This window comes from Sceloporus occidentalis, unplaced genomic scaffold (assembly GCF_023333645.1).
Source record: "Sceloporus occidentalis isolate IW3139 unplaced genomic scaffold, rSceOcc1.0.p SCAF_75, whole genome shotgun sequence".
In the NCBI taxonomy this organism is placed as follows: Eukaryota; Metazoa; Chordata; class Lepidosauria; order Squamata; family Phrynosomatidae; genus Sceloporus; species Sceloporus occidentalis.
Genome location: NW_028317055.1, coordinates 3,465,393 through 3,479,099, shown reverse-complemented (window position 1 = coordinate 3,479,099; position 13,707 = coordinate 3,465,393). Strand labels below are relative to the sequence as shown.

Here is a 13,707-nt window from a genome sequence, read left to right as displayed (position 1 = left end):
ATAATTGTGATTCTCATAGCACGGTGTAGCAGGCAATGTTGCTTTTTGCAGCATATATTGAAAAATAAATAAATAAATAAAATAAAAGTAATAAAGAACTAAAACAAAAAAACTTGATTGCCTCTACTGTTCATGGTTATTTAAAACATGGAAAAAATACTAACCCTGTATTTTAATTATGTATAGTTGGGTTCTTCTGTAGAAACTGAAATGATCTGGTGTTATTGTATGCACACCAGGCATTTCTACAGCAAAAGAGCGTAAAATTGTTCAAATTTCCATTTTATGAGCGTTTGGTGGCATTCTTGCTTCCCTGACCGCCCTCTGCCCTACACCTTCCATAAACTTTCACTCTGTCAGCCCCAGGCACTCAAGAATGCCGACGTCACTGGCGCTCTGACCAATAGGAAGAGCCCTGTGGATTTTGGAAGGGCTGGAGTAACTTGATGTTGTCTGGCTTTTACCCTCTCAGGAGAGTGAATGAGTGCGAGGCATAAGCCCGGCTGTTAGCCTGTGGTGTCTACACTTCATGACCTCCTAATGTGCACTCTGGACCGAGCCTAATCTCCATCCTGCACTCACTCACATTGCAAGGACCCGCTGAGTGCCCGCTGCTGAGATTTAATTGCCATTCGGTGCATGAGAAGAACTCCATACAGTACCTGGCATAACTTTTGGAGCGATACCCAGACTCGCCGCCAGGGGGCAGCGCACGCGTGAACAGACTGCATATATATAACATTGCTCGGCGCCGCTGATCAATTTACAGCTCAGTGCTGATACTCATGCATATTTTCCTCGTCTGCTTGTTTGAATCCCATTGATTTATTCTCTTCTTTACCTGTGTTGGTTCGGCGAGTACTTCCACTCATACTTTTTAGAAGCACTGAACGATTTGATCATTTTGATCTCGTTGTTGGAGACTGCTGTTAAAATAGATATATTTCTTTTTACCTTTTTTTTTTATTATTTGCGAGGAAAGTTGGGATAGTAACTGTGACCGTGCAGATCGGCTGTTCACACAGAGAAGCAAGGATGCGATTGCTGTTGGCATCACTACTAGATCGTCTGGGAGTGTAGTGTTAAATCAGATCAAGTCTCATTTACTGGACTCCAGACTAAAAGGCTGCTCAGCAGAAACAAGTCATCCCAAATAACCATGCAGCCAGAACTCAGAGGTGGATATGTTCCTTTGGTGGTGTTCCTTGGGGTTTGGAGTTTGATAACTTTTACCCTTGTTGATAGCTGTCCTAGCAAGTGTACCTGCACTGGTCCTAATGTGGATTGTCATGGGCTTGGATTAAAAAGTGTTCCTAAGGGAATCCCAAGAAATGCAGAGAGACTGTAAGTATACATCCCACACAATGTTTAATACATTATTATTCTGTGCAGAGGAGATAAGATATGATACACGTAATCTGGACCTGTGTCTTTGAATACTGGTCACCTATCGACCTGAGTATAACTAAAGGAGTTGATTACTGTTAGATCACCAGTGAAATCAGATGGCTCATTAAGCTCTATAGGGTTGCATACAACAAATATGACAATTCTTACATCTTAAGTACCACTAACCTTTCATGTTTAACCCATTCATTGCATCACAGGTATGTTGTGTCCCAACTGAACTGTATTCGTGTCTTTTTAACCAGTTAACACATCTGACTTGGTTTGAGGAAGTATTCGTTTTCCTTGACTGTATGTGCACTGAGGTAGAAGACACTACTTGCCCCTTTTCAGTGAGCTATTAGCCTCATGATCTGGGTCACCATGGCAGTCCACTGTCCCACAGCAATAGCTTTGAAAATCTAGAAATTGGGCTATCTGGCAATGTAAGACTAAAATAAAATTAGATGCTTATGGGGTGATGGGCAGTTCTGAAGTCAAAGATGTGCAGCAGCAGCTAGAGACATTTAATTATATCATCTCTTATTCATGAAAAGGGTTAAATCACTTCTCTTTGCTGTATGTATATACATTATGTAATTACTGGGTACATAGAGAGATATATCTAAATACAAGTTGTAGCTTCATTTAAGATGTTAAATATGTAACTGTTATTTTAGCAGTGCAGCTTTTACTTCTTTCTGTCTATAATTAATGGTTAAAAAAGTGTGACACACTATGTGTATATCAATCTTACTTACACAGTGGATTGGAATCCAATCAATATTATTTATATTGTGCAGAACAAAATAAATTGTCATCAGCACATGACCTGATTGGGGACAGCAATGCTCACATTTTCAAAAAATATGAATTATCTGTAATGTATGCAAATACATTTCACCCTTTGCTGTTTGCATTACATTCCATATTATTATTATTTATTGATTTATACTATATGGCTCTGTTCTTTGTCTGAAATGAGCATTTAATCACTTGGTCTAGGTGTTGGCCCATGCTAAATCTCTCACATGTTGCCACCTAATTTGTGACAACCCTTCTAATACTGTCATGGTTTTCCAGACTAGGGTACTGGATTGTCAACTGCTCTACACTGTGTGCTGCTGTGTTTAAAGCATAAATCAAAAACCACATGTATTCAAACTTTCCATATTTTCATTTTATTTATTAATATTAAAAAGCATGACTACAGTGCTCTGGTTTTCGAATCAGTCTAATAGAAAATATTGAGTTATACTTTTATTTTGGTGATCTGTATATATACTCTATATCTAAGACCATATAGTGATTTTATTTTAAGTGGCACGCTATCATTTAAGATAGAAATCCAAACTCTAATGTGCAAACTCTGCAAGTAACTAGAATTTAAACCTTGTCTTATAGGTTATATATTTATTTATTTTAGTAAAGATTGCTTTTTTGTATCCATTTCAAACTGTTTTATCACTTGTCTGCCAAACCTTTATACGTTTTCAAGATTTAGCTTCCAATCATCCTTCAGATCAATAAAACTCAAACTTTTTTTTTTTTTTTTAAAGAGAAGTTCACTTTAATTTCTTTTCCTTGATCAGATATATGATGTAACTTGGTTTCTACCACCCTAGCATTAATTTTGGTATAGTTATGCTGAATTGTACTTCTGGACAAGATTATTTAAGGACACTTGGTAAATATACCAGTAATTAGTGACTGCACTCTTTGCCTTAAATAAACAAGTAAGCTCACTTAATTCCAGAATGAAAAATGAATTGGGACTTAAAGTCCACAATATCATGTTAACATTAAATACTCATTTTTTTTTTAAAGTGACCCATGGATTGCCAATGCCTATATAGTGATCCTTTGTTTTGTGAATTAGATACATTCATTTATTGACAAAATAATGTTTCTTTGTGGATAAATTCCACCATCCGTGTCATCTGGTATAATTTAAAATACTGGGGATTACAAAAAAAAAAGATAAAAAGAGGGAGGAAAGTTTATTTGGTTAACTCGAGCCATGAGCACATGTCTTACTAATTCATCCGCCTGACTATTAGGTAATACAAAAAAACTGTATGATTTGTGTTATTGTAATATTCATCTACATGTTCTGTTTTAGCCTAGTTATTTGAACACTTAATAAATCGTCCATGGACGTCTGTTGTGTGTTGAACATTTAAAGAAGATGTTAATGGTATTACAAGGTTTTTGTATTAGAAGGAGCCACCAATTTGCAATCACAGTTTGTGTACAGGTGATCGGACCCAAACAAATTGTGGGTCCAGTAATTCTATACAGATTTTGTCACTTTTGTAAGATGTGTTGAAGAGCATGTGCCAGGCTAATTTTTCATGACTATAAACAGCAGGATAAATAAACCTTAACACTAATGATGAAAAAACAATAATAAAATGAATATACAGAATATTTTGATGTAAAAGATTAAATATATTTGAGCTGTGTTATGAAAACATCTAATCGCTGGCCTAATCTGAGCAAAATACTGTTTTTGAATGTTGCTTGTTGGTCTGAATTCTTCACTTTCTATCTGGTTAGTTGTTTGTTTTTGTTTTTTTTAAGTATTTGTAGTATGATGCTATTTTTAAACCTAATTTACTTAACTTTGTTTTTTTACCTACCTTTGTTAACATATGTTTGGATTATTCAATGCTAAAACCCAGCTTGTGATCCAGATTTCCTTTGGAATTTACCATCAAATCTTAGGTATTAATAAGCATGCTAAGTGTAGAAATTTTCAGTAAAACTTTATATAGTGTGTTATTTTTGCGCTTTTGTATAATAAAAAAAAGTTCTGCGTCGTATGTAAGATTCGACAGTAAATCACAGGATCCTGTGAGAACATTTGCATATTTCTTAAATTACTGCACTTAATCTGTGTGTGATTTGATTCCAATGACGTATAGAATGAGTATATGATTAATGAGGCCCAGAGTTCTTCTTAAGGCAGGGGGTCCGTGTATAACCAATTTTACATTACATTTTAGTTTTACTCCATTATTCTGATACAAGAATTCTAATTGTGTTCATATAAAAGTATGTATTTATCAGTTTACATATGTTATGTGTTAATGGCTTTACATTGAGCAGTAGGTGGTATAGTACCCTTTTTCTTTCAGACTGACACATATACAGTATATTTACATATATATATTATATATATATCTATATATATATATATCTATATATAGATATATATATATATTTAGTGTACATCACCATTCTGAATTAAAATACTGTGTGCACATATATCAATCTTGCCTGGCTAATCACATACAGTACATACCACTAAACCAAGATTGATATGGATTTGTCTTTTTTCATAGATTAAATTTTAATGAAATTGCTGATAAATTAGAATTTTAGGATTACTACATATCTGCTATTCAAAATACGATAAATATTTGAACCACACTGGCATACCAAATATAATACCCACTAATACAGTTATTAATATACCATAGGATCAAGCTGCTAAAAAAAATTTCACCCCCCCAAAAAAAACCGATTACGCAAACCTTACTTTTATGAAAAAAAAATCAACATTGCTTGCATTACTGCAAATCACTTCCTGTTGCCTGCTCCCTCTCACCGACAGTCTGGGCGCCGGCAGTGTCCATAACACGCTGTCATATCCTTATGTTCAGAAGCTTTGAAAGTTACCTAGTGACTTTGGACCTACTCATATTCATTTTAGCGTATTTATTTAAAAAAACAAAACTATCATCTTGTACCCTTTGTACAGAAAAGACTTTGTCAAGTAAATACCTCTTTTTGTCTAAACTGTTTTGATCTCCAGTCTGGTTTGACCTGTGATTTTTAACTTGGGTTATTGTTGTTGTCTAGCTATTCGCTTTGGCTATTGTATTTATTTTTCTTTTCTGAGTTATATTAGCAGTATATAAAAACCAGACCTTAAATGTTTAGAAAGAAAAGCAGTATTCGGAAGTTAAAGCAGTAAAGAGGAATTTGCAGCTCAAGAATCCATCACGTATCTTTGTTTGCTTTTATAATGGCCATCCTTTGTATCTAATTACCCTGCTTATGTAAAGATAAATGATATGCCACTGTAATGTTTACGTATGCAATGTCAAATTAGCATAATCCTGTTTAGGCTGAGCTTGGAGCTGAAATGTGTAATAAATTGCACACATTTACCTACTGACAAACTATAAAAAAAATATTTTGTTCCTGGAAATTTTTTCCATTTATCCTATAAGGCACGGGCTCACCTAACAGTCCAGAATTTAGTGATTACTCAACTGTGTTGGTGGTCCCAATATGTGAGAGTCATTGAGTTGGGCGATGCAAGGAGAAACTGATCGTATAATTGGATTTCTGTACTTTATTCCCTAGCTCAGGATGCAATTAGTGCCTTTCTCTGAGTGGTGGTAGAATATAAATCCTATGACTCTGCAAACTAGACTAGGCTGGGCATTTTTAGTTCACCATCAACTGGTATCCATGCATCTTCCATCTCTGCCCTTTTCAGGGGTTAAAATAGATTATTTTCAGGGATAGGCAATGTCTAGGATATATCTACTACAACTCCAAAGATGCCACACCATCTGAAATCACGGGGGTTATGTACAAGTTCTGGTGCGACATTCGTACACTGGGTTATTATCACCATAACAACCAATGTAATGATACCTGCTGATTAGACTATTTCAATGCTTTCGATGGGGACCACTTTTATAAAGACCACTTTTATACTACGCCGCAGAATTGGTTTTTATTACCCTGGTACCCCGTGAACTTAAGGCCGGAGAACCTAAAGTGTCAAAGCATGCAAGTTGTTGAATGTGCCCACATGAATGACTCTGACTGATTATACTGCTATTAAGAAGAGGATGACAATATATTTAAGTTTACTTTTATGTGGGAGGAAAGAATATATCATGGAGAACCACACACTATGCTTCCCCATGCAGTAGGCTGTAAAGATGCTGAGCAGGCAGTATGCCTCATATGCCTCAAGGGTCACCTGTGGCAATGACAAGAATTTGGGAACTCATTGATGCCTATGGGGCCACATATCCTGTTGCTGCCTGCGCACACGTTGGAAGGTCTAACATTAAAATACAAATGAAGAGGAGTAAAACCAGATTCCTTCAATATAGCCACACTTAAAGCAGTGGATCAGGTAACATACACTTGTTTACCTCTGAGTTTAGTAACAACCTACCCCTAAGCCTTCGGTAAGTGCATTCAGCCACATACCTATGTTTCCATATGCTGTGACATAAAACATTGAACATGTTGTTTCGGGAAAGTTGCAACCCATCTATGAAACATTATCACTTTATACTTACATCATATGGCAAGAGTACCATAGGTACACTGGTTCCTCTTAAAAACCCATAAACCATGAACGTGACTCCATAGTTAATGACTGTTTTCTTGCGGGTACACATTATTTCTGTATGTCCTGTTCAAACCATGTGGTTTTGTGGCTTTTCAGTGCTGTTGCCTTTTTTTTTTTCTTTCCACCTGGATTTTGAGACACAGAGAAAAGGGCTAAATAAACAATTAGCAGAACAGCTGAATCAAGAATGGATTTTTGTTATGTTGTGTAGGGGAAAGAAAGTTTTGGAAAGAAATAGTTAAACATTTTTTTGCTTTCCCAAATAAAAGTCAAATCCCTCAAACTTTAATATGTGGTCATTTAATATTTAAATACTATTGCAGTAGTAGGTTTTGTGAACATTTTGTTGTTTTTAAATTCGTTAACATGTTAGTAAATTTGTTGAGCTACAGTTAAATTTAATGAATTGGACCAGTTGCCTTCTAGTTTAAAAATGATAAGGTGTATATATGTCTATATATATATATATATATATATATATATATATATATATATATATATATAATATACAACCAGGTAGTGAGTGTGAGTGATTTCCTGCTACGTCCAAATTTTCTACAATAACAATAGGAAAATGCTTGACACGTATCCACTAAGTCTTCTACAGTAAGTGTTCAATCATTTTCTCTCTCATTTTGGTTGGGACTGAATTCAGTGAATTTCCATTTGAAAGTTTCTTTGAAGTTATTTCAAAGCCTTTGAAATGAGTCCCATTGCCTCCTTTCTCTACGCTGGCATAAAAGTCACACTAATGTGTTTCTGACGTAGAGTTGACATCTTTGGAGTACTGACATGCTAGTTCGGCTTTGTGTATAATAAAATATAGTTACCCTAAAATGAATCCAGCAGGTGTTGGTGACTCTTGTGTTTGTACTATGGTTTTAATCTGTTTTGTATGCATGTCACAAAGACGTTTAATCACTTGTGTCATATTCACCCTCAGAATGGCGTTATGGCATAGAAGAATAGCATAATGGCTGTATAAACTAAGCATCTGTTCTTTGCATCACGTAGGTCTTATTCTACATTAAAAATAAAGGCATACGATCAATAAAAGAACCATAGAAACAATTCTAAATAGTATACAAAATATCTACATCCAAAATAATCACAAAAGCTTCTAATCTGCAAGAACAGCAAAGCAAATAATGGATCACTAATTTTTTTTAGCATTTCACAAAAAGTTTTTTGCCTTTCCCCCTTTTTGTGCTTATTATCTGCCCTTTTTGTTACAATAATATAATACACCTCTTTTTTTGAAAATGTAAATGATACAGTCATGTATTAATATTTAGACTGGAAACTGCTTCAATGGTTGACGTTAGCTTGATTGATATATTAGCTAATGTTGGTAACCAAACCACTTTTAAGCACTGGTGCATGACTACTGGTGCTTGTAGCCTTAACCAGAGTGCTTAAATCTGCCCGTTCCAGTCTGCCAACTCCTTAAAGTCCGGTTATGTCTCTTGAGTTGCAAGTTAGGCATGCTGATTGCAGCTAATATTTTTTTGTGGCTTTTCTGCAACATCCCATCAATCCTTTTTGGCCGTGCTGTACACAGATTGTGGTGTTGGGGAAAAATGCTTTTCTCACTAAAAAGTCTCAGCAGTAATATTTTTCTGAAATACGAGCAGATCATGCACTTGTAATCATTTCATAATGATAATCAAAACTGGAGCGGAGAAGGCTAGTTGGTAAGCAGTCACCCATTCCACACGTGTGGTGTTAATATTACGTTTTGGAGACATTTTCGGTTCTAATGTGGTCTTTGATTTTTCCATCCTCTTTAAATAGATATGACAGCAAACACAACGATTTATACTTTCATTTAGATATTGAACACATGCATTTACTTGTTTTTATCGAATTCTTGAGGACAGTAATAGAATTGAAATGTCATAATCTGTTATTAATTACACATATTTATCTATTTGTATTTTTATTTAATTTTTTTCCCTAGTACTTGTGTGTTTTGCCATTGGCATTTCCTCGTAATGGTAAAAGGAGTTAAATTATTTGACCTTTGAAATTTAACACAAAGCCCATTTGAAAACCATTTTAATCCTGAAAAATATCATGAAAACTGAAGGCCTGTGTATTTGCCTCTGAGCATAGTCTTAGTTCTGCTACTATGCTGGCTCTTGAGATAATCCATGCATTTTGTGGAGGATCAAACATTTCTGAAGCCACATAATCCTTCATTAATCCATTTGAGAATGTCCTCCCCTGAAGAAGCATTCAGTGACTAAAGTATAACCTGAATGAGAGTCAAGATGGTGGCATACTTGACCTTTTTGATTATGAATTCTAGAAACACGAGTATAAATTTATCTATGTATAGCTTTCATGGTACACCAATATTTTTACAGTTAACAATACAACGTAATGTAGGCCCAGCACAATAATATAGCAGGTATAGAGACCAAGACAGAGCAGCCTTACCTCATATAACTCTTACAATAAAGTCTGATTTAGAATTTGGAAGAAGGGAAAATGTAGCATACCAAGCGAAAAACACTAGTAACGTGTCTTGTCTTCCTTGTTGCCTGTTTGACTTCTGGTGAACGTAGGTTATCCACATTACCCAAGTGCATCTCTCAGATTACTTACTGGTTCAACAGGAACTTTACTCAATAAGAATTTGTGCTTTTAACATTTGATGTTCTTCTACTGTATATGTGCAATTTGTGATAGCAAAGGAAATTTGTCATGCCACAAATATTGAATGATACACAAATAAAATGTTCTAGTAACCTACTTCTGATGTTGGCCACAAAATTATGACATAGGATCTCACTAGCATTGGACGACTAGCATCAAGACCACTTTTTTGACTGCTTGTCCGGCTTGCGCAATCCATAACTTTACTTGTCCCTGTAGAGCGCCTGTGTCCCACAGCAGATCGGCTCTTGCCCTTCTTGCAGACTTCTAACTGGCTGAGCATGCACTGGTCACACTTGCCTCTGGCCCAGGGAGATTAAGTAGTCCTTTTAAAACATAGGGTTTGTTAGAGGAATTGGTAACATTTTGTACATTGTACATTTTGTACATTTTGCTGTAAAGGGACATTAACATTATAAGATGGCTGTTTGTAATACTTATATAGTTAATTTTAATTTCGTGAGCAGGTGAGTCAACATGTCAAAGCTATTAAAGATTTGAAAATTGCTCTTAAAATTTATAGAAAAGAGCTTTTTTTAACTGCTGTTTCATACATATGATATAATCAATCATTTTAATTACTATGGTTATTCTCAGAATGCAGATTTTTGGTCCTTTTTTGCTTTCCGCTTTTACCAGATGTTAAAAGTAAATTTAATTGTTCAGGCCACAAATTTCCATTTTTCAAACCTACAACATCAACGATAATTTGTGACAAAGTTAAGGAAAAATGGCTATTTAGTTGCATCCAGTCTTCAGAAATGAAATGTTTTCGTAGAAATCTACAGTGGTAAACCTTGTTAAATATCTTATTCAAACCTCTTGCATGCAATTAGTGCATAATAGCCATGATCACTGAGAAATGGGGTTTTATTGCCTGAGGCATAATTAGCATGTGTTTAAATTATTTATGTAAAATCAACATGCTTCATGTTTTACCAACTATATACCCGTGTTTTTTTCGCTTTTATGGATTTTTGTAGTGTGTTTCTATATTGCTTTTTTTCTTTCTTGAAATATTGCCTTCATGTCATTTACTAAGTAAGGAAATGAGCAGGTTTTCTATCGTTGCTTCTTAAAGGGGCAGTATGCTCAAAATACATTATGCTATTAGGGGACAAAGGTAAAGGAAGCCTGCAGAGCCACTGGGCCCTGTATATCACCCACCTTGCCGTTAAAATGTTCGATTCTACTATACTAAAGCACTCCAAATAAAAAAAAAAATAATATTTTTTTTTTATTTTTTTTTATTGGTGTTTTATTGCTTACTCCATTGGTACTCAAACAGTTAAAAGTATATACTTGAAGCCTAATATATTGTAGAAAACCGTTCTGGCTCCTAAATGACAAAGAACTCAGACATGATATTTATCTCTATCATCCCTGGGTTTAGAAAGTAAGATTAGTCCTCAGATTTAGATTTCATCCACGCCTCTTTTAATTGAAGGGATGTTAATATATATATTTTCTTGGCTCAAATTCTTTAAAAGATTTTTTTTCCCTTCTGTCTAGAAAACTAAAAAAATTAACATTGCTACACCCATGACATAATTCTTAGAGCTGCACACAACACGTCTTCTATCCAGACAATAAACAATGCTGAGAATGTATTTCTTTCAGCCACATATTAATCTGCCTGTTAAATGTGGCTGGAGTTGTTGTTCCAGTAATACTAGGAATTATGAATGAATGCAAAGTGAGAATAGATGAGCATTTGTTTGTAATGAGGACAGTTTGTTTGCATTGTCTAGGCTGACGGTACGCAGTGCGCCCACTAAAATAATACGGCCCGTAAAACAACATATTTTGTAAGCTCTCAGATTTAATCAAAATAAGTCTGCTAATATTTCCCTCCAACTAAACACCACATATTAAAAAAAGAATAACTGCTCTCAATGCAACTATTAAGCAGTGCCAGTAAAGAACAATAATCTTAACTTTGTTTAAATGGTTTGACACACAGATGCCAAGACAAGTGCTTTACCATACAATTACAGTATTATTTCAGAGAAGTTAAACAGGCAAAGTGTTATAAAAGCAATCAAGGTGCTGGCTTGTATGGCTAGAGGTATTAGTAGCAGAAAGAGTGTGTAGTAGAGCCCTGTGCGGGACTGCTTTGTTAATCTCGTTCCCGCTGATTTTTTGTCCAATCCCGCCCGCTCCCGCAATGTGTGTGTTCCACTTCTGCCCGCAATGTGTGTGTTCCACTTCCGCCCACTCCCACAACATGTGTGTGTTCCACTTCCCCCCGCTCCCAAAACATGTGTGTGTTCCACTTCCCCCCGCTCCCGCAACATGTGTGTCCAATCCCGCTCGCTCCCACCACATATGTGGCCAATCACGCCAGGAGGTGGTCCTTACCAGAATTGCAGATTTCCCGCACAGTCCCGCAAGGCTGCCATGGTGTTGCTCCCTCACAGCGTCTCTTCTCTTGTTCCGCCCAGGAACACAGCGGAGTCACGGGAAAGAAAACTGCGCATAACGTGACTCTGCTGTGTTCCTGGGCGGAGCAAGAGAAGAGATGCTGTAATGGAGCAGCGCGAAGGCAGCCTTGCGGGACAGCGTGGGATTACCGGGACCCACAGGTACACTGTCTGACCGCCGTTCGCGCCTGCAACACCGGCAAGACCACCCGCGCCCGCAAGTTTTTTGCAGTCCTCTAGTGTGTAGGTTCTGACATTTTAGAGATCTCTGGTCAGACCTCACCTAGATGCCTTCTCTTGAAGGATACAGACATTCTTAAGAGTATTTAGAGAAAGGCAACTAAAATGGAGAGTGGTTTGCAGGATAAAAATTATCAGGAAGGATTTAAGGATTTTCTTATGTATGGCTTGGAGAAACGAAGAATGCGAGAGGGGTTATGATGAAAAAAGGTAAATGTAAGGATTCCAAAGTTCAAGAGGGAAGTATATTTCAAGGGGGAGAAATGTTAGGACAAGAAGTTTTAGATACGTGTAACAACCTAATAATGAATATTAGACTTAAATTATAATCTGTGCGTTTCTCCACTAACTTTCCGAAATTTCAGTAACATACAGTTTACTTTATACTAGATAGCACAGGTGCTCATACCCCACTACCTTTGCCTTATTATGTAATAGTTATTAAAACTAGAATTGCAAGATCACTAAGAACGGGGAAGGCAGTCAGACGTACAATCAGTCTATGTGTTTGTTCTTAGGCATTCCAGAATTAAGAAGCTTAAACCTATGTTTCTGAACAGCTCTGTTCTAACATTCCAAGTTGCAGCAGAACTTTCCAATAGAACAATTCAAAAGAAATATAGGTTAATTGAGGATTAATGGCTGGCAATTGCTATGCAACCGATCTTACTTCAAATACCAAGGTTTAATGTCTGAGAGCTTGTGTTAGTTACACTTTTTATTTCTGTATACGATAGCTAAAAACAGAAAAAAGCCAACGCACAAACACTAATAGATATATAACAAAAATGTTGAGAAAAATATCCAAGTTAAATAGGTGTGTAGATGAGTATTATTATTATTATTTATTGTTTGTTTATAGCACCATCATATTCCGCAGCACGGCATACATTCTATGTATGATTTTATATGACCAGCCTAACCATGGCACCATTTAATTATGATTTGTTAGCCCAAGAGAAAATTGAGTCTTTAGTTGAAGTTGATACCTTTTATCGGGTAAAAGATGTAAAGCTTTTAGGACCTCAGGGGGTCCATCTGAAGAAGAGATCTCTGAGTTCCAAAGGATTATGCAATTTTACATCTTTTTTCTATGTGTTAAAGAGCAGATGTCTCAAACCCAGGTTGATGTTGTTGGTATTTGATATTAACAGAATCTGGTTTACATGGATACTAAAGCTAACAAGGCTATGCAACATATCCTTTTACATATACCATTACATTTGCTAATAAAAATAGCAGTGTTTTTGTTACCTGTCGGTTTGTGGTTGAGTAAAGATGAATGCTCTACGCCTATAGGGGGCTGGTGAAATGAAAAGTAAACACAATCTGCTACAATATTCATTAGATAAGAAAGGAACATGAAAGGTTTGATTTACCAAAGAAAGGAGAAAGTAGTCTGCTTTGATGTAAAACACTTTACATAGAGCCTGTTTATGTCTGAGAAGTCACATTTAATGGATTAAGAATCCAGCTGCTGTGAATCTGTTAAATTGAAGTGTGCTATTGCCTGAGTGAATATGCGAAGTAGAAATTAAACAAGTCAGGAGGAGATAGCATCCGTTGTGATACCAAGTAGCTACATTAAACAGGATTTGTAATACCAAA

At 36.0% G+C, this 13,707-nt stretch overlaps 1 protein-coding gene across 1 annotated transcript in view; it reads left to right on the top strand.

Annotated features, from left to right (window-relative positions):
- The first annotated feature begins 1,159 nt into the window (after positions 1-1,159).
- Positions 1,160-13,707, top strand: part of LOC149285895 (slit homolog 3 protein-like) — a 300,871-nt gene continuing 288,323 nt past the window's right edge. The window contains exon 1 of the mRNA XM_089494777.1: positions 1,160-1,344. Coding sequence (XP_089350903.1) covers positions 1,160-1,344 — 185 coding nt within the window. The remainder of the gene's footprint in view (positions 1,345-13,707) is intronic.